Source organism: Salmo salar, chromosome ssa10, assembly GCF_905237065.1.
Source record: "Salmo salar chromosome ssa10, Ssal_v3.1, whole genome shotgun sequence".
In the NCBI taxonomy this organism is placed as follows: domain Eukaryota; kingdom Metazoa; phylum Chordata; class Actinopteri; order Salmoniformes; family Salmonidae; genus Salmo; species Salmo salar.
In genome coordinates, this window is record NC_059451.1 from 102,087,031 (window position 1) to 102,109,746 (window position 22,716).

Below are 22,716 nucleotides of genomic sequence, written 5' to 3' on the forward strand. Positions count from 1 at the left end.
CCACACTTGAAGTCGAGTTTTTAGAAAAGCCTCTGTTACGTAGGCTTTGAGTGTGTATTCCTTTGTGAGGGGGGCACCTTGGAGGCGTAAGCAGGGCCGAGTCAGAGGAGAGTAATCTGAGAGTTTGCGGACTCAAAGATACTCTGCCACTGGTCGGTTGCAGGCGACCTAGAGCCGTCCTGACACTGAATTGATCACAGTGGGGATTGGTGCGGTCTGTGGGGGTGAGGAGCCAGGGTGACTGTGTTCTGTGTGAAACATGGTACTTGGTGAAGCCCAATTGGAAGAAGGACCTCGTTCTGAAAGTGTCTGTGTGACTATCTAAGTGACCCTCAGAGGTGGTGAATTCCAATTATTTTAAATGTGCTAGCCAGGTATGCCCTGGGTTACTCAGTGTGAGTATTTTGTTTTGGGACCACTAGGTATTCTTTGTAGGAGCGTACTGTGTGAGTGAGGTAGGTTGACTCTGTGTGGGTAACCTTTCAATTATGTTCTGTGTGGACATCTGACCAGTTCTGTGTGGGCATCTGACCAATCCTGTGTGGGTGATCCTTAAAGTTCTGTGTGAGTACCTAAGAATTTCTAACGTTTTATATGGATTCTGTGAATATATTAAAATATGATAAATTGTATGTGTGTATAATCAATGACTTGAGATTTGATAAAGTAATGCTGAGAATATAATTAGATACAGTTTAAACCACCCATTCGTAGACGTACGTAGGTTTTGAGTTGGTATCTTTAATGGATAATTTGATAAAGATGAGGTTTTAAGCATTATTAAACTTTCTACAATGTCTGGGAAATTGTGCTCTAGAAACTGATTGAGTGTGTCCACTTTTGGTTAATTTACCCTAACGATGTAACTACATTTGAAATAAAAATGCCCTTAAAGTCTGAAACGGTTGTATTTTTTCTTCCCAGTAAGAGAGGAGTTGCTGGATTTATTGAATAAACCATTTTCCATAAAGTTAGAGCGAATTAAGATGGAATCTCGACGTAATTTATAATGTCATACAAAGCCTAGGTATCCATCAAACTAATTATCATTTTGTGATTAATGTTATGTAGTAAAGTAATTGAAATACGTTGCATGAGAAAACATAATATTAAAATGCGCAAGATCTGTTTCCTAGTCTATGAATGTCGATTTTACTCTTTGACTGCTAATCTATTAATTTGGCATGTGAGAATCATCGCCGGAGTAACGCTTGGACCTTTAAATTAGGGCTATTTTCTGAGAATTGTCTCGGTAGTACGTGCCTGATTTTACCACTATAGACAATTGTAAAGTGGGTTTATTTAAATAGCTTTGGTGGTTCAGTGGTAGAATTCTCACTTGCCACGCAGGAGGCCTGGGTTTGTTTCCCGGCCAATGAATTGACTTAAATCTGGGTTTCTGATTGGAATTCAACTATTGGTATGTTTTGCCTGGAAAGATATGGTCGCTACTGTTTGTTTAAGATATAAACTGAACGCTTTAACAGCTTGTTTGGTTCAAATTGAAAGACGAATTCATTCAACTTAAATAGCGAGGCGATTTCGATGTAATACGTTGTCTGTTGCCTAAATGGTCTGCTGAAATAACATATTGAGAATAGGAATCCCATTTAAATAACTGAATCAAAGAAGAGACAGTTACCTAAATCTAATGAATAATAATACGCGGATAGGTAATTGCGATAGAGTTGTGCCCAGCGAAATGTGTTTTTTATTGTTATGGATTGACTTATGTATTTTATAAATTTGGCTCTTTACATGTTATTTTTTAAGTCTTGGACATTTCATAAGTGTGAAACCGAAACCGAAAGGGAAGAGAAAGTGGTAAGGTTTGCTTTTAATCTTACGATGGAGGTAAGGCAGAACGTTGTTTGAGTAGGGGTTATATTTTTGCCTACTGGTAAGGATAGGAGAGTTGGTTGTGTGCGCTGGGCTATATTTGGCTGTAAGGGATTCAGGTGTGAATAAGGAAACATTTTGTGATAATGTATTCTGATGATTGTTGCTTGGTTTATTGTTTAGGTAACACCAGTGAATTTGAGCAGGAAGTTAATGTATTCTAACATTATAATCTGTTTCCATTACGTGGAACAATGTCAGGTCAGGTGGATTGCAGTTTGAGTTTATTTAACATTTTTACAGGCACAGTGCAAATGAATCACAGTTGTGTGTGTGTGTGTGTGTGTGTGTCTAATGGCAGGGTATTCCAGACATGGGAAGCTCCCACACTGAAAGCAGATTGACTAAAGGTGCTTTTCCTTAAGGGATCTATACAGTCATCTCTCATGGCGGAACTTGTGGATCTGCTGCCAGAAGGTTTGGGGTTTCTGTTTAACAAAAGTACTAAGTGGAGGGGGAGCCTGGACATTTAGAATCTTGAATACAAGACAGGCGTCAGTGTATTGCACAAGATTTCTTTCCAACTCAGGAGTTTATGCTTTCTATAGCTATTGGGCTTCCTATCAAGCACTTTGAGAGCCTGTTTGCAGACAGACTGAATGGGTTTTAATGTTGTACAGCAAGCTTGGGCCAAACTAGTAAAGTAGTATATTAAGTGGGGGAGTATCATAGATTTGAAGTATAGTTTTGTTACCTCTGTAGTCAAACAATTTCATATGTTTTGGAAATTAGCTAGGTTGAATTTGGTTATTTGAGTTATCTTTTTCATTTGCTTTTTAAAAGAGAGGTTGGAATCAAGTATGATGCCGTGGTTCTTAAAATCGGATACCACCTGGAGCTCTTCCCCTAATACATAGATATCTGTCTCAGGGGCATCAGTTGTTTTCGTTGTGAGGAACATGCAGACTGTGTTTTTTTTTATTGAGATGCAAACATGAGTCCCTGAGCAACTTTGTCATCTTAACCATTACAGTAGTGTGTTCTTTGGTAGTTTGTTTGTTATTTGCATGCATTTATTACCGTATCATCTGCATACATTGGAACTTCAGACCCTGTACAGACAGAAGGAAGATGATTAATGTACGAGCTGAACAGTATTGATCTTTGGGGAATGCAAACATTGTAGATATAAGTGGAAAAAAGTTAGTTTTGACTCTTACGCTGATGAGACAGCACCAACTTTTTAAAAGGTTTTATATTTGTTAAACAACAGGTTTGTTTTTACTAAATTTATGCAACAGGTTGAAATGATTAGATTGCTGGAAAGGGGTTATGGGTTTGTTTATTGTTTATTTTAGGTGTTGATTTTACTTAATTAAACAGTGTATTATCTGATGTGTTTGAATAGGAGTCTTTCTTCCGGGACAGGTGGAAGTCACCTAAAGTATGTATGTTAAAGGAGACATGGGAGAACACGTCTAAAAAAACATTTTATTAAATGCCTGGGATTGAATTTCACTGATTCCTTATGCTGAGAAATTTACTACATTTGCGATAGAGGATAATTGTGTCTAAGGGTAGCGCATGCTAAATTAAGTACATATAAATATTGAGGAAGTTGAAAACGAATGATTAATGTTTTGAGGGAGTACAGTGGAATTATCATTATTATTCGATTTTGTTTGTAGTTAACTTTTGGGTTTCTGAATCGGTGTAGTATAATGAATGCTCTCGTCCCCACACTCTGGTCCCCCGTTTCCCAAGCATCTCTATCTTCTTACCTGTAGAGAGGAAGCTCCCAGCCAGCAGTATGCCTCTCTTTCTCTGTGCTTAGCAGGTATGACACCGAGTCTGTGGTGGGGTTTGTTTGAGCTTGGGCACACGCTGAGGCCATGGAGCTGGACTTGGTAGAGACCGCTATCTTATCGTAAAAATTCGTGAAAACAAAATGTGCCTCTTGTTCTTAGTTTAGGGATTGGCCTAAGGTTGGCATTGGGTGGGTTTAGGCGTAGGATTCAAATCAAAGTCTAAGAAGATAGATTTTTTAAATAGGCGGGTTTATGACTGTGGCAAGTAGTGACGTTTCGACCCTTCCAGCGCCTGGGTGTGCCACAACATTCGGCTTTATGGGGAGCGTTTTCTCGCTTGGAAAAGCAACATTGAGGGTTAGGTGGTTAACGGTCTGTTGTAAGGCAGGTCCTCACCAGACATCACCAGCAACAACGTCGCCTATGGTCACAAACCCACCGTCGCTGGACCAGACGGGACAGGCAAAAAGCGCTCTTCACTGACGAGTCGCAGTTTTGTCTCACCAGGGGTGATGGTCGGATTTGCGTTTATCGTTGAAGGAATGAGCAATACACCGAGGCATGTACTCTGGAGCGGGATCGATTTGGAGGTGGAGTGTCCGTCTGGGGCGGGGCTGTCACAGCATCATCGGACTGAGCTTGTTGTCATTGCAGGCAATCTCAACGCTGTGCTTTACAGGGAAGACATCCGCCTCATGTGGTACCCTTCTGGCAGGCTCAACCTGACATGACCCTCCAGCATGACAATGCCACCAGCCATACTGCTCGTTCTGTGCGTGATTTCCTGCAAGACAGGAATGTCAGTGTTCTGCCATGGCCAGCGAAGAGCCCAGATCTCAATCCCATTGAGCACGTCTGGGACCTGTTGGATCGGAGGGTGAGGGCTAGGGCCATTCCCCCCAGAAATGTCCTGGAACTTGCAGGTGCCTTGGTGGAAGAGTGGGGTAACATCTCACAGCAAGAACGGGCAAATCTGGTGCAGTCCATGAGGAGATGATGCACTGCAGTACTTAATGCAGCTGGTGGCCACACCGGATACTGACTGTTACTTTTGATTTGTCCACCCTTTTGTTCAGGGACACATTATTCAATTTCTGTTAGTCACATGTCTGTGGAACTTGTTCAGTTTGTCTCATTTGTTGAATCTTGAGTCACCAAATTTCAAGTACTGTAAGTGAATCAGAACTGTTTGTACTGTATGTTATTCTTAGCTTGAGCCATTTCAGTGACAAATATATATGTTGCAAGACATACCATTGTATTGGCATGCAAAGTTACGAGCATCAGTTTGCGTATGTTACTCAGCACTGAGAATAAGCAGAATATTTTCACTCACTGGTTATAGTGGTGACAACCTCCCCAACTAGAAGTCTGTAAAGAATTGTAGTTTTTTTCCCCAGCTCGATCCAAGCACAGGATCAGTATCCTAATTTTCCTGGTGCAAAACAGGCCAGAAAAGAGATTAGAGAAGAACCCATCTTGATTTAACAAGGCAGGAGGGATAGTTAAAAGTATAGTAGTCATACTTAACTCATTACATTGATCAAACTATACAGACATATCTTCAAAGGACAAAATACAAATGTCAGGTCTGGTCAATGCATATTACTAAAGGCCTAGCTATAATAGCATTGTCTGGTATGCATTCACTTTCACGGGTCTGCAAGTTATTTTCTTGAATAACAATACAATACGAGGAGCCAAAAAAAAAAAAAAAAAAAGAGGTCATTGAAGTAGCTAGTATACAGCGACATCTGTCTTACACATTCCCTGGATAGCAAACATTCATCTGGTTTACCTCAAAGAACACCCAAATAATTTGAACTGTATTCATAGGAAATTGTAAATTTACAACATCCTACCTAGCTCTTTAAATGCTAACACAGAGCCAACATTGGCATATGGAAACTAATCAGTGGCTAAGCATTGATTTCAAGAGAAATGTAACAAAAGTATGACACACTAAAAAAGGTAGCAACAAATCTTATCCATTTTTGCCTAATAACAGTCCCTGCAATCCTATCCAGTAAGTGAAGTGTCTTCTTCCTTGTGGGTTTGTTTACATGCGCAGCTCAGTTATTGGTACATTATTGCCACCTATTTGCAGGGATGTACTGGTGATTTGATAGTCTATTACATGACAACCAACATACTGTACAGCCCCAACATTGTGTAAATATAAAAAAAGAATACATCAATGTTTGGAGAAAAAAGAAGCAAAAATGTAAAAGCACACAGACAGAGGAGTGGATCAACATTTTGTTATTGTTGTCTGCCTTGACAAATCAGAAAATACTTCAGTCCATTATAGAAAATAACTGCTACTTATAATGGCTTTAATAAAAACAAAATTGTATTGTTTAGAGCAAATTGTTTTATGAAACAAACAGAAGATAAACATACAGGTGAGTATACAATAGCAGATCAACTGGCAAATAAATATACGAATAAGCAACATGTTAATGAATAAATACAGCATGAAAATATACAAACAAAATTCTGACTTTGAAAACCTTCTCTGTCTTTCATTTCCAGTGTCTAATTGTCGTGAACTCTCGAATTGTAAAAACACTTAGCGGTTTGACTGAAGAGGCTATTGACATGGTAACATCAGATTAAACTTCCTCTAGAACAGCATAGACTGAAGAGACTTGCGGACAGTGGCCATCTCCTGCTGTTGCTGTGGACAGAGAGAGATAGATTATAACACTCAAGTGACCAATGGGAAACCATTCCAGATTTTTTTTTAAATACAAATTTAATAAAATTGTATTTGTCACATGCGCCGACAATTTTTTTTGTGGCTGTTGGACTTCCTGAGCCAACGCTCACAGCGAGTCAGAATAGGTCCCCACGTGTCGGACATACGCAATACCAACACAGGCTCTCCTCAGGGATGTGTTTTGTCCCCACTCCTGTACACTAATAGTTGTACTAGTTCCCATCCTGACAGACACCTCGTTAAATTCGCTGATGACACTGCCTTGATCAGCCTGTTGCATGATGACAAGGAACATCATGGCCCGGTCCTAGATGACTTTGTAGAGTGGTGTGAGGAATCACACTTGGTCCTCAATACCAACAAGACCAAAGAGATGTGCATAGACTTCATGAAGTGTACAACACCTACCTCTGCAACATCTATCAGAGGTCAGAATATAGAGATTGTAGAGGAATACAAATACCTGGGTGTCCTCTTGGACAATAAGCTTCAGTGGAGTAAATGTACAGACCTGATCTATAAAAACAGCCAACAGAGACTGTACTTTCTCAAAAAGCTGGGCTCTTTAAATGTAGACTGTACGATACTGACTCTGTTTGAGAGTATTTTAACTTTTTGTATTGTTTGTTGGTTTGGCAATGCCACTGTCAGCCAGAGAAATATGCTGAGAAGGATTATCACCACAGCAAGCAAGGTACTTGGAGTCAAACAGACAGGCCTGGATGAGATCTTTAAGGTCAAGGCCCTCCGCAAGGCTCACAAAATCATTTTAGACCCAAGCCACCCCCTGTACCCAGACTTTGAACTACTTCTCTCTGGGCGCAGGTATAGGGCACCACTCAGCAGGAAAAACAGAACAAGACAATCATTTGTGCCAGGTGTGATATCCCTCCTAAGTAGCTTGGGCTAATGTTCCTATCGACTCAGTAAGGCCAACAGGCTCGTCTTTAAAAAAAAAAAAAATGTTTTATTGGTATGTAACTTATGAAAGTTGTATTGTCAATTTTGTTTTGTATTTAAACGCCACTTTAAACGTGTACATGACACTGCAACACAATTTCCCCATGGGGACAACAAAGTCAGTACCTTATGGTAAAATGGTTACTTACAAGCCCTTAACACTTCTTTTTCTTAACTTCTTAAAGCGTTGTTGGTTAAGTAAATGGAAAATAAAAGTAACAAATAATTAAACAGCAGCAGTAAAATAACAATAGCGAGGCTATATACAGGGGGTACCAATACAGAGTCAATGTGCAGGGGCACCGGTTAGTCGAGGTAATTGAGGTAATATGTACATGTAGGTAGAGTTAGTGACTATGCATAGATAATAAACAGAGAGTAGCAGCAGCGTAAAAGAGGGGTCTGGGTAGCCATTTGATTAGCTGTTCAGGAGACTTATGGCTTGTGGGTAGAAGCTGTTAAGAAGTCTTTTGGACCTAGACTTGGCGCTCCGGGACCGCTTGCCGTGCGGTAGCAGAGAGAACAGTCCATGACTAGGGTGGCTGGAGTCTTTGACAATTTTTAGGGCCTTCCTCTGACACCACCTGGTATAGAGGTCCTGGATGGCAGGAATCTTGGCCCCAGTGATGTACTGGGCCTTACGCACTACCCTCTGTGTAGTGCCTTGCGGTCAGAGGCCAAGCAGTTGCCATACCAGGCAGTGATGCAACCAGTCAGGATGCTCTCGATGGTGCAGCTGTAGAACCTTGAGGATCTGAGGACAGTCTCCTGAGGGTGAATAGGCTTTGTCGTGCCCTCTTCACGACTGTCTTAGTGTGTTTGGATCATGATAGTTATTGGTGATGTGGACACCAAGGAACTTTGAAGCTCTCAATCTGCTCCACTACAGCTCCGTCGATGAGAATGGGGGCGTGCTCGGTCCTCCTTTTCCTGTTGTCCACAATCATCTCCTTTGGTCTTGATCACATTGAGGGAGAGGTTGTTGTCCTGGCACCACATGGCCAGGTCTCGAACCTCCTCCCTATAGGCTGTCTCATCGTTGTCGGTGATCAGGCCTACCACTTGATGATGGTGTTGGAGTCTTGCCTGGCCATGCAGTCATGAGTGAACAGGGAGTACAGGAGGAGGCTGAACACGCACCACTGAGGGGCCTCTAGTGTTGAGGATCAGCGTGGCGGATGTGTTGTTACCTACCCTTACCACCTGGGGCGGCCCGTCAGGAAGTCCAGGATCTAGTTGCAGAGGGAGGTGTTTAGTCCCACGGTCCTTCGCTTAGTGATGAGCGTTGAGGGCACTATGGTGTTGAACGATGAGCTCTAATCAATAAATAGCATTCTCTCATCGGTGTTCATTTTGTCCAGGTGGGAAAGGGCAGTGTTGAGAGCAATAGAGATTGCATCATCTGTGGATCTGTTGGGGCAGTATGCAAATTGGAGTGGGCCTAGGGTTTCTGGGATAATTGGTGTTTATGTGAGCCATGACCAGCCTTTCAAAGCACATCATGGCTACAGATGTGAGTGCTACGGGTCGGTAGTCATTTAGGCAGGTTACCTTAGTGTTCTTGGGCACAGGGACTATGGTAGTCTGCTTGAAACATGTTGGTATTACAGACTCAATTAGGGACATGTTGAAAATGTCAGTGAAGACACCTGCCAGTTGGTCAGCACATGCCCGGAGCACACGTCCTGCTAATCCGTCTGGCCCTGCGGCCTTGTGTATGTTGACCTGTTTAAAGGTCTTACTCACATCGGCTACAGAGAGCGTGATTATACAGTCGTCTGGAACAGCTGATGCTTTCATGCATGCTTCAGTGTTACTTGCCTCGAAGCGAGCATAGAAGTAATTTAGCTCGTCTGGTAGGCTCGTGTCACTGGGTAGCTCGCAGCTGTGCTTCCCTTTGTAGTCTGTAATAGTTTGCAAGCCCTGCCACATCTGACGAGCGCCAGAGCCGGTGTAGTATGATTCGATCTTATTCCTGTATTGACACTTTGCCTATTTGATGGTTCGTAGGAGGGCATAGCGGGATTTCTTATAAGCTTCCGGGTTAGAGTCCGACTCCTTGAAAGCGGCAGGTCTACCCTTTAGCTCAGTGCGGATCTTGCCTGTAATCCATGGCTTCTGGTTGGGGTATGTACGTACAGTCACTGTGGGGACGATGTCGTCGATGCACTTATTGATGTGGTGTACTCCTCAATGCCATCGAAAGAATCCCGGAACATATTCCAGTCTGTGCTTGCAAAACAGTCCAGTAGCTTAGCATCTGCTTTATCTGACCACTTTCCTATTGACCAAGTCACTGGTGCTTCCTGCTTTAGTTTTTGCTTGTAAGCAGGAAGCAGGAGGATAGAATTATGGTCAGATTTGCCAAATGGAGAACGAGGGAGAGCTTTGTACGTGTCTCTGTGCGTGGAGTAAAGGTGGTCTAGAATTTTTTCCCCTCTGGTTGCACATTTAACATGCTGGTAGAAATGAGGTAAAACGGATTTGAGTTTCCCTGCATTAAAGTCCCATGCCACTAGGAGCGTCACACCTGGATGAGCGTTTTCCTGTTTGCTTATGGCGGTATACAGGTCATTGAGTGCAGCCTTAGTGCCGGCATCGGTTTGTGGTGCTATATAGACAGCTACAAAAAATACAGATAAACTCTTGGTAAATAGTGTGGTCTACAGCTTATCATGAGATAATCTACCTCAGGTGAGCAAAACCTCGAGACTTCCTTAGACTTTATTTTTTTTAAGGGGTGGATCAGCTTTAATATTGCGGATAGATTGTTGCTTCCATCAATGTAATTGTCTGCATCATTTCCAATCCCCCATATATTTTTGGGGTAAATACACACTACCGTTCAAAAGTTTGGGGTCACTTAGAAATGTCCATGTTTTTAAAAGAAAAGCACAGTTTTTGTCCATTCAAATATCAAAATGATCAGAAATACAGTGTAGACATTGTTAATGTTGTAAATGACTATTCTAGCTGGAAACTGCTGATTTAAAATGGAATATCTACATAGGCCCATTATCAGCAACAATCACTCCTGTGTTCCAATGGCACGTTGTGTTAGCTAATCTAAGTTTATCATTTTAAGAGGCTAATTGATGATTAGACAACCCTTTAGCAATTATGTTAGCACAGCTGAAAACCTTCTGTTGATTAAAGAAGCAATAAAACTGGCCTTCTTTAGACTAGTTGAGTATTTGGAGCATCAGCATTTGTGGGTTCGATTACAGGCTCAAAGTGACCAGAAACAAATAACTTTCTCCTGAAATTTGTCAGTCTATTCTTGTTCTGAGAAATGAAGGCTATTCCATGGGAGAAATTGCCAAGAAACTGAAGATCTCGTACAACGCTGTGTATTACTCCCTTCACAGAAAAGTGCAAACTGGCTCTAACCAGAATAGAAAGAGGAGTGGGAGGCCCTGGTGCACAACTGAGCAAGAGGACAAGTACGTTAGTGTCTAGTTGGAGAAACAGATGCCTCACAAGTCCTCAACCGGCAGCTTCATTAAATAGTACCCGCAAAACACCAGTAAAACCTTATTAAAATCCCCCACCATAATAAGAGTCTAGTGTTGCTTGTAGAGTTGATAAATTCTTAAGATATATTTTCAAAGAAGCTTGGATCATCATTATTTAGACCGTATAGGTTAATAAGCCATATCTGTTTATTGTCCAATAACATATTTAAAATAATACATCTACCTTGATGATCTGTTTGGACAATTTGCACATTTGGATCAAAATTACTGTTAATTAATATAATCACCCCTTCTTGAATTTCTTTGCCCATGGGAGAAATATATTCCCCCCTCCAGTCCTCTTTCCACAAAACTTAATCTAAAATGATTGAATGAGTTTCCTGTAAACAATAGATATTATACTCATTCTCTTTTAGCCAGGTAAATACTGATCGTCTTTTCTTATTATCTGCTAAGCCATTACAATTATAACTGGCTATACTTATTTCACCACTTACCATGAGACAAGTTTAATTTCTATTTATCAAAATATGTTTGTAAACGTACCATTAAAAAGTAACATGATGATTGAATGTCTATATAGCTGTACCATGACATTTGCATTGCTACTTAGTAAATCTCCAATTGGTCCCCACTATTCCACCCGCTAAAACCCCTCATCCCGAGTTGGGTTGTCATCCCAATGCCCGGCAGACCACCCCCGACTCCATAGCCCAGGAGTCATTAAAACTTGTTTTCAACCACTCCACAAATTTGTTAACAAACTATAGTTTTGGCAAGTCGGTTAGGACATCTACTTTGCTCATGACACAAGTCATTTTTCCAACAATTGTTTACAGACAGAATATTTCACTTATAATTCACTGTGTCACAATTCCAGTGGATCAGAAGGTTACATACACTAAGTTTACTGTGCCTTTAAAGAGCTTGGAAAATTCCAGAAAATGATGCCATGGCTTTAGAAGCTTCTGATAGGCTAATTGACATTATCTGAGTCAATTGGAGGTGTGCCTGTGGATGCATTTACATTTACATTTAAGTCATTTAGCAGACGCTCTTATCCAGAGCGACTTACAAATTGGTGCATTCACCTTATGATATCCAGTGGAACAACCACTTTACAATAGTGCATCTAAATCTTTTAAGGGGGGGGTTAGAAGGATTACTTTATCCTATCCTAGGTATTCCTTAAAGAGGTGGGGTTTCAGGTGTCTCCGGAAGGTGGTGATTGACTCCGCTGTCCTGGCGTCGTGAGGGAGCTTGTTCCACCATTGGGGTGCCAGAGCAGCGAACAGTTTTGACTGGGCTGAGCGGGAACTGTGCTTCCTCAGTGGTAGGGGGGCTTGCAGGCCAGGGGTTGGATGAACGCAGTGCCTGATCAGAGCCTGAAGGTATGGAGGTGCCGTTCCCTTCACAGCTCCGTAGGCAATCACCATGGTCTTGTAGCGGATGCGAGCTTCAACTGGAAGCCAGTGGAGAGAGCGGAGGAGCGGGGTGACGTGAGAGAACTTGGGAAGGTTAAACACCAGACGGGCTGCGGCGTTCTGGATGAGTTGTAGGGGTTTAATGGCACAGGCAGGGAGCCCAGCCAACAGCGAGTTGCAGTAATCCAGACGGGAGATGACAAGTGCCTGGATTAGGACCTGCGCCGCTTCCTGTGTGAGGCAGGGTCGTACTCTGCGAATGTTGTAGAGCATGAACCTACAGGATCGGGTCACCGCCTTGATGTTAGTGGAGAACGACAGGGTGTTGTCCAGGATCACGCCAAGGTTCTTAGCACTCTGGGAGGAGGACACAAGGGAGTTGTCAACCGTGATGGCGAGATCATGGAACGGGCAGTCCTTCCCCGGGAGGAAGAGCAGCTCCGTCTTGCCGAGGTTCAGCTTGAGCTGGTGATCCGTCATCCACACTGATATGTCTGACAGACATGCAGAGATGCGATTCGCCGCCTGGTTATCAGAAGGGGGAAATTTTCAAGGCCTACCTTCAAACTCTGTGCCTCTTTGCTTGACATCATGGGAAAATCAAAGAAAATCAGCCAAGACCTCAGATTGTAGACCACCACAAGTCTGGTTCATCCTTGGGAGCAATTTCCAAACGCCTGAAGGTACCATGTTCATCTGTACAAACAATAGTGCGCAAATATAAACACCATGGGACCACGCAGCCGTCATACCGCTCAGGAAGGAGACGCATTCTGTCTCCTAGAGATAAACGTACTTTGGTGAGAAAAGTGCAATTCAATCCCAGAACAACAGCAAAGGACCTTGTGAAGATTCTGGAGGAAACAGGTATAAAAGTATCTATATCCAAAGTAAAACGAGTCCTATATTGACATAACCTGAAAGGCCACTCAGCAAGGAAGAAGCCACTGCTCCAAAACCGCCATAAAAAAGCCAGACGACGGTTTGCAACTGCACATGGGGACAAAGATCGTACTTTTTGGAGAAATGACCTCTGGCCTGATGAAACAAAAATAGAACTGTTTGGCCATAATGACCATCGTTATGTTTGGAGGAAAAAGGGGGAAGCTTGCAAGCCGAAGAACACCATCCCAACCGTGAAGCACGGGGGTGGCAGCATCATGTTGTGGGGGTGCTTTGCTGCATGAAGGACTGGTGCACTTCACAAAATAGATGGCATCATGAGGCAGGACAATTATGTCGATATATTGAAGCAACATCTCAAGACATCAGTCAGGAAGTTAAAGCTTGGTCGCAAATGGGTCTTCCAAATGGACAATGACCCCAAGCATACTTCCAAAGTTGTGGAAAAATGGCTTAAGGACAACAAAGTCAAGGTATTGGAGTGGCCATCACAAAGCTCTGACCTCAATCCTATAGAAAACTTGTGGGCAGAACTGAAAAAGCGTGTGCAAGCAAGGAGGCCTACAAACCTGATTCAGTTACACCAGCTCTGTCAGGAGGATTGGGCCAAAAATTCACTCAACTTATTGTGAGAAGCTTGTGGAAGGTTACCTGAAACGTTTGACCCAAGTTAAACAATTTAAAGGCAATGCAACCAAATACTAATTGAGTATGTAAACTTCTGACCAACTGGTAATGTGATGAAAGAAATAAAAGCTGAAATAAATCATTCTCTCTACTATTATTCTGACATTTCACATTTTTAAAATACAGTGGTGATCATAACTGACCTGAGACAGGGAATTCTTACAAGGATTAAATGTCAGGAATTGTGAAAAACTGAGTTTAAATGTATTTGGCTAAGGTGTATGTAAACTTCCGACTTCAACTGTATTTGTATTATATATAGCCATTCAAATTATATATAAAATCCTGTTTCTTATTTTCCATAATTAGCTATTAATATTTGTAGTAATGTAGGCAATTTATGTAAAGGATTTTTACTTCTCACCAGTCTCGCCATTACCAAAATTACATTATGGCAAGCAATTATTATATTAGCAAACAATTATTGTGAATCATCCTATAATGTCCATAACATCTTTTACTCCCTCATAACAGTTGTGGGATACACATGCAACCCCTTTCCCCCACAACAACCATAGACTCAGATTCTCAACAGTTGGACCATCCCGGAGCCCAACTCAAGAAAGGTCAAGATTTACGAATGCATATACAGTTGCAGCTGTTTGAGAAGGCCTGCAAAACTGAGCAAAAACAATGGGCAGAAATGGGGAGATTTGATGAACCGTTGTCACATCCTAGATGATGGAGGTGAGATATACCCCCTTCCCCTAACTTTGTGCAGCAGTTGTTGTTTACAAATATACATAGAACGCCACCCCTCAACTTATCAGAGGCCGCTGTTCTATCCTGCCGAAAAAACGTAAAACCCGCCAGCTGTATGTTATTCATGTTGTCGTTCAGCCACGACTCGGTGAAACATAAGAATACGGTTTTTAATGTGCCGTTGGTAGGATATACATGATCGTAGTTCGTCTATTTTATTATCGATTGATTGTACATTGGCTAATAGGACCGATGGGGAAGGTACCCTCTCGGCGACGGATCCTTACAAGGCACCCAGACCTTCGTCCTCGATACCTCCGTCTCTTCGTCCTGCGAATGACAGGGATGAGGGCCTTGTCGGGCGTCTGAAGTAAATCCTTATTGTACAAAATAAGTTACAAATAACGCGAAAAAAACATACACAATAGCACAATTGGTTACGGAATCGTAAAACGGCAGCCATCTCCTTCGGCGCCATTCTTCTTGCCATAACTCAGTGGTAGCCAGAAATGAGTAGGAGTTGGACGCAACATAACTTCCATCATAAATTAATAAGTGGTTTCAATTTACTTTAATTAACCCTCAGACATGAAGGCTACATGGCATGAAAATAATCTAATAAAAAAATGTCATGACAGCTGGTGTCACTTTCTCCATTAATTATTTTTGACCGTTTGCTAGCTTTGAACCAAGCCAATTAGCTGAACTTAACATAATTTTGTCATGAGTGTACAATTTTTCAAAAGCTGTAAATGCGATTGACATTGCGTAACTCACAGTGTCCATCATAACTTTCTTCTGCAACACTGCCATCTCCTTCTTCAGCTCCACCTGTGCCCCCTGCAAGAAGGTCTCATGGCTCTTCTCCATCTCCTCCATGTTCTTAAAAAGACATTATGACAAACCCAAGAGTTTCAATTATTTTCATTCACTTGATAGAAAGATCTGGGTTGAAATTGAATCATTCCAAATAGCGTTTCTTTTGCACTTCAATTTGACAGGTGTTTTGATTTGTACAATAGTGTGTTGGAGAACAGCAGCGAGTTGACACGTAATTTTGAAATTGGTACTCCCGTAGCATGTGTCGCATGACCAGTAAATACAGAAAACAAACCTGACGGAGAAGTCATCTAGCGAATGCCACAGGACAGACGATTTGTAAATTAAGTACCATACTGATGTGCAAATCAAAAACACTTGTGAAAAAGTTGTGTAAAATTCCTCATCTGTAATGATGGAATTCCAGCTATGGATCAGTGTCTGTGGGAGCCTTTGCACCTGCCTAACATTGTATGAGGAAACTGTCATCTGGGACTCGCCTTAATGAACTGCTCGTATAGCTCTTTGATGGTTTTCAGTTTCTGGCTTTGCACCACTCTAGCCTGCTGGAACAGTTTTTGTTGCTGGCGAAACAAGTTCTACAGAGGAAAAGATAATGTTACATTTCAGCTGTATACTGTATGTGAGTCCCGAAATAGTTGCATTATCAGTATACAGAATAGCACTGACATTCAATTTTTCCTCCTGATCCTCTGATTTCTGTGCATCCATCTCCCATTGCTGCAGCACAGATGACACCTGCTGTGAGTACTCCTGAGTCAGCTTCTGCCTGCAAAAACACCCAGTAGACAATGTTTTCACCGTTACCCAAGACAAATGACATAGTGCAAAGCAAACATCAGATGTAGGCTAATAAATGTGTAAACTAATGGCAATAAAATGGTGTCTGGGATAGGATTTTGGCCACTACAGTGATATCAAATGTTACCTGCCATGTGTAGTCATTGACGTACCCTACAATGCGCCCAAACATAATTATATTCTTAGTTTTGTTGTTGTTGCTGGAGTCTGGGAGCTTGATTTGAGAGCATGCATATTGTTTCAAAGGTGATCCAAAAACATTGACACAAAGAGCAAGCAACGATACAAAAATGAATACAAATGATTTTAACGAGAACAAAGCAAAACTTTCAGGTCTAAAGTATACTTCTGATTGGTACCTTTGTATTCTTCAGCTCCATCTGAATAAAGAAAACACCTTGCTAAACAAAGAATGCATATGACAAACTGGGTGCCATCTGTGTGTACATTTTTTTTTTTTTTTGACTTAACCTTTATTTAACTAGGCAAGTCAGTTAAGAACAAATTCTTATTTACAATGATGGCCTACACCGGCCAAACCCGGAAGACGCTGGGCAAATTGTGCGCCGCCCTATGGGACTCCCAACCACTGCCAGTTGTGATACAGCCTATATTCAATGCCAGGAGGTGTTGCTGAGGTGAAGGAGGGCTGACACTGCCTCACACAATCTCTGGTCTCAGCAGGTGTTGTTACCTTTGTGCATACTGGGTATTCCACAGCTGCTCCAGTTTCTGATTGCTGCCCTTCAGTGAGCTCTTGGTGAAGGTCTCTAAACGTTTCCTCTTGGCCTGCATGGCTTTGCTTATATCAGCTATGAAACACATACTAATTTGAGACAAACATTTATTAAAGAACATAGCATAAGCCTACCTTTGGTTACTACAACCTTAACCAACAGTTGTTTTAGAGTATTCAATATATAGCTATTGGCTAGCTAAAATAAATCACATTGTGATAAACTTGCCTCCAAATCTCTCCAACATGGTTTGTACCTCGTTCCTAGGGAATGCCATGATTCAAGAAACAATTAAAAGGATGAAGGCTCAATTTGACGATTATAACAGGCCGTTGCTGGTAGGAAGCTTAGTTTATGTTAGCTAACTTTATAACTTACCCCAATCCAACTTTTAGATCATCTTCCTCAAATGACCTTTTCTTGGCCATCTTGTCAACAACAGGAGTTTCATCTATGGACATTGGCAGAGATGAAGGTGATAAAATACCACATACGGTAAATTAGCTAGCTAGCCCAAATGGAGTCAGAAAACCAATTGCCTTTGCATAACTAACGTTAGTTATCTCGCTAGTTACCTTCTCGGATGTCATCCTCTGACCAACTCAGTCCTGTCTTTTCGTCCTCAAGTGCGAAATCAAACGATTTTATGTCAGTTGAGTCTTCTGCATGCTTCGTTTTCTTTGACTGTTTTCTCCCAGTGGAGGCCATTAACAGTACCGGACGTGTGTTATTCTAGCCAAAAATCTAAGGAACACACTAGACTAGCTAACTACTGTTAATTTACGTCAACGTTTAAAATAAGTGAGGACGAGTACTTGTCACTGCTACCGCTATAACCTACTGTAATTTCGACATAAGTCAAATGTTTATCAGTTGCTAATACTGTATATGTTTTTACAGTCGTCGGTCAGTCTACGTAATGGTTACGTTGTTGCTGCTGTAACGTTGCCACAGAGTCTCTAAAGTAAATTGTATTTGAGGTTCCTGCTGGTCTGTTCCCGCCAGGGAAAATATAATTGGTTCTCCAGGATTTCGCGCCATGATGGCACGTGCTTGCTATGAAATCTTGAGAGGCAGGACGACCTAAACCAGACTTCAAAGACACTCAAATCCAGATATTGTAGCTAGGCGAGCTAGAAGAGTACAGGGATCAAATATACAGTAGCTGCAAGCAGCAATAACAGGATTCAGATATGGGCCCATTGTGCAGCCACCAGGAAAAATTTCACACATTTCCTTATAAGAACTTACATCAGTACTGTTTACCAGGCTTGCCAAATATCAGAACTCCAAATTCAAAAGGCACTCGCACATCTGAGCAATCTTTTTTGCAGGTGCATGGTAACTGTTGAACAAGATGAAGGAAAAAGGAAACCGCACACTGCTCTTGATAGTAACAATGAACTTTAATAAGCTTACGTATCGGCCTTCGTCCTTCCTCAAAAGCTCTGACGAAGTCCGTGAGGCCGATACGTAAGCTTATTAAAGTTCAGTGTTACTATCAAGAGCAGTGTGCGGTTTCCTTTTTCCTTCAAATATCAGAACTCAAAATCAAGCTGATCATGCAATATAATATTATTTTGATGTATTGTGGACCATTTAAGGATGTTGATTACTTTAAAACGTATTCATCTACAGAATCTGCACCAAATTTGGCATACACCATCTATTGATGCACATCTTCAAACACAATACACAACACAATATCCATGACTCTTGCACAAACGATATGGCCGTTATGAGCCAATGAGCTTGCGTGAATGATTTGTCCTGTCTAACAACGCCACCATGTGGCCAAACAAAAACTATACTTTGCACGGTAGCTAGACTCATATCCTTGAGCATTTTTGCCAAATTTCATCACTCTGAGTCAAAAAGATTGAGATATAAACATGGGCTCGTTATAGTGCCACCGTGTGGTTGATCTATACTCGGCTATACTCGGCCTTGTCTCTGGATGGTAAGTTGGTGGTTGAAGTTATCCCTCTAGTGGTGTGGGGGCAGTGCTTTGGCAAAGTGGGTGGGGTTATATCCTGCCTGTTTGGCCCTGTCTGGGGGTATCATCGGATGGGGCCACAGTGTCTCCTGATCCCTCCTGTCTCAGCCTCCAGTATTTATGCTGCAGTAGTTTATGTGTCGGGGGGCTAGGGTCAGTCTGTTATATCTGGAGTATTTCTCCTGTCTTATCCGGTGTCCTGTGTGAGTTTAAGTATGTTCTCTCTAATTCTCTTTTTCTTTCTTTCTCTCTCTCGGAGGACCTGAGCCCTAGGACCATGCCTCAGGACTACCTGGCATGATGACTCCTTGCTGTCCCCAGTCCACCTGGCCGTGCTGCTGCTCCAGTTTCAACTGTTCTACCTGCGGCTATGGAACCTTGACCTGTTCACCGGACGTGCTACCTGTCCCAGATCTGCTGTTTTCAACTCTCTAGAGACAGCAGGAGCGGTAGAGATACTCTCAAATGATCGGCTATGAAAAGCCAACTGACATTTACTCCTGAGGTGCTGACCTGTTGCACCCTCGACAACTACTGTGATTATTATTATTTTACCATGCTGGTCATTTATGAACATTTGAACATCTTGGCCATGTTCTGTTATAATCTCCACCCGGCACAGCCAGAAGAGGACTGGCCACCCCTCATAGCCTGGTTTCTCTCTAGGTTTCTTCCTAGGTTTTGGCCTTTCTAGGGAGTTTTTCCTAGCCACCGTGCTTCTACACCTGCATTGCTTGCTGTTTGGGGTTTTAGGCTGGGTTTCTGTACAGCACTTTGAGATATCAGCTGATCTAAGAAGGGCTATATAAATACATTTGATTTGATTTGAACGGGCTTGACAGTGTTTGGAACATGTGTAGACCACATCCACATTAATATTTATTGGTCAGTAGAGGCCATGTGTTTTGAGATGCTGTCTTGCAAAATAGTAATTTGTGAGAAATTGGTCTATAGATGCCACATATCAAGTTTTGTGCAGATTGGTCATTTTGTGCCAGAGGAGTAGCTTTTTAAGTGTTTTTCACAAAATTCTAGGGTTTTTGTTCCTTATGAGGAGAGGGACCGACGTACCAAATTTCATGACTCTAGGTCACACAGGTTGAGGGGTGTTACTTTTCAATGTTTGCATCTGTTATAGAATTTGTTATAGAACCACTATATGGCCAATTGGCATGGCATTCGGCCCTTTACCATCATGCCAGGTTGCACCTTCCTAGGCCTCACTATTTCACAGGAATTTGCATTTTTTAATTTGGCCTTGTGAAAGAAATGAAATGAAATCAACATTTTTGGGTCACATACACATATTTAGCAGATGTTTTTGCGGGTGTAGCAAAATGCTTGTGTTCCGAACTCCAACAGTGCAGTAGTATCTAACAATTCACAACAATACACAGAAATATAAAAGTACAAAAAAATTGAATTAATAAATAAATAAATATTAGGACGAGCAATGTTCGAGTGGCATTGACATAAATACAGTAGGATATAGTATATACATACAAAATTAGTAAAGCAGAATGTAAACATTATTAAAGTGACTAATGTTCCATTATTAAAGCGACCAGTGATGCCAAGTCTATATACATAGGGCAGCAGCCTCTAAGGTGCAAAGGTGCAGGGTTGCGTAACCGGGTGGAAGTCAGCTAGTGATGGCTATTTAACAGTCTGAAGGCCTTGAGATAGAAGCTGTTTTTCAGTCTCTTGGTCCCAGCTTTGATGCACCTGTATTGACCTCGCCTTCTGGATGTGTGTAGTCTATTTTTTCTAACATTCTTGCATTGTCACTGACATGATTCAGTCTATCTTCTTGGCTTTTCCCTTTCTGACTTGTCACATTAGAGGTATCCATGAAACTAGCAACTGCACTCAGTCATCATATCCTGATGATGCATCAGAAATGAGTCCCAGCATTCCTCTGTTGGCCAATCATGTACTCGTAAATCAGAAACTGAGCTTCCATCTTCAGAGGAGGCGTCACCACTCACTGAAACATAAAAGCAAGGTTGAGTAAGTCACGCTAGATAAGAGTGTCTGCTAAATGACCAAAATGTAAATGTATATGTGGATATTAACATACCAAAATGAACTGCAAAGCACATTGGGTATTATTATTGGCCTTGTTTTCAGGCGGAGCTCATTAGAACAATACTAAGCATGCTTTACAAGTGTCCATTTTTACATATACATTTATATTTAGTTAATGTATCAGACACTCTTATCACACCATAGTACCAGACGTCTGATACCAATGCAGGGTGAAAGGGGGCCACAAAATTGCGAACTATACAAAAAATGCTATAGAAAAGTATTTTGAAAATACAATTTACAGCTCTCAAAAGTATCATGTTACAAAATACATTGGAGTGTAGTTCAGCCCCATGTAATACAAATTACTCAGAAGTAATTGAAATATATATTTCAAATACATGCAACAGAAATACTGCCCATCTCTGCTGGTACTGTACATATAGCCATGCTTCATAAACAGAAAGTCTATACTTGTTTACTATTTCAAATAAAATTCAAAAAGACAATTGGATAAAGAAAGGAGAATGTTCCAGTAGTGATTGATCAGGACTCAATTAGCTTGTCATTTTTATGGACTTAACAGACTTACTGGCTGCACTCTGATATTCTAATGATGCATTGGAAGAACTCCCAGTATGCCCTTTCCATTCAGACACCTTGCCATGAGCAACAGCACTAAAAACTGAGCTTCCATCTTCAGAGGGGGCATCACCACCACTCACTGAAACCTAAAAGCAGAATTGAGTAAAGCACTTTGTTGTGTCCCTGTTGTTCGAGGGCTCCCGAGTGGCACAGTGGTCTAAGACACTACATCTCAGTGCAAGAGGCGTCACCCTGGTTCGAATTCAGGCTGCATCACATCCTGCTGTGAGTGGGTGGCCTGGGTGGTGCACAATTGGCACAGCTGGGGTAAGCTGTCATTGTAAATAAGCATTTGTTCTTAACTGACATGCCTTGTTAAATAAAGGTTCAATATAAATAAATAAATAATAGCAGTGCAGCTGTATGTTATGTAAAACAAAAATAGCTTTGCACAATATCTTTCTGGTACATTTAGCTGTTGTTGTACTGTGCTGTATGGTTAACTGTCTATGTGAATACTTTAAGTCTAATGTTACGTGGCTCTTGCACTATGTATGTAATGTTTGCAAATGATGTGCTGCTAGTCTGTCTAGGTGAATAATTGTATATTGACATGCTGTATGAGACAAAGAAATTCCTTATAAAAGTAATCATCAACTTAGTACAGAAAGGAGAATTTAGCAGGAGTGGTGGTTATTGTTCAAGACTCATCAGTAAGCTTGTCATTTTAATAGACTTACTGCTGGGAAGAGGGAAGTCTATGCTTCCTCTGTTTGTCCTTGTCTTCCTTGTTGGCTCAATAACACTGACATCTGTACTCAGTTGACCTAGCCATTTATTCACTTTGTTAGTCATAAGTATATTTGCCTTGGCGTGTGCTGCAGTACTATAAGCTGAGCTCCATCTTCAGAGGGGGTGCCACCACTCACTGAAACATAAAAGCAGTTGAGTAAAGCCCTTCATATTGTGTGCCTTTCTTATCACACAGTAAAAGTAGTGCAGTTGCATGGTATGCACTTAATGAATAGGCATATATAATAAAAACATGCAAGGTCCAAGGTTCTCTTTTAAAAAAAAACAAAGTTACTGCTGGGAGAGGAAAAAACAATGCTTTCTCTGCGATTCCTCTGTTGTTATCTTGACCATCTTCTCGACTAGATCTTCCCATTCAGTTACAGATATAGTTTTTTTCTTCATCTAGATCCTAA

The 22,716-nt window shown here is 41.5% G+C and overlaps 1 protein-coding gene across 1 annotated transcript; it reads right to left on the bottom strand.

Moving 5' to 3' along the window:
* Nucleotides 1-6,001: 6,001 nt before the first annotated feature.
* On the bottom strand, nucleotides 6,002-17,873 carry sycp3 (synaptonemal complex protein 3). Its single transcript, XM_014125085.2, has 8 exons — nucleotides 17,475-17,873; nucleotides 17,278-17,350; nucleotides 17,128-17,162; nucleotides 16,857-16,974; nucleotides 16,031-16,130; nucleotides 15,841-15,939; nucleotides 15,299-15,403; nucleotides 6,002-6,327 (listed from the first exon to the last, which is right to left on the bottom strand). Exons 1-8 carry the CDS (start codon nucleotides 17,605-17,607, stop codon nucleotides 6,274-6,276), a joined length of 717 nt encoding a protein of 238 aa, XP_013980560.1. The 5' UTR covers nucleotides 17,608-17,873; the 3' UTR covers nucleotides 6,002-6,273.
* Between the last annotated feature and the right edge of the window lie 4,843 nt (nucleotides 17,874-22,716).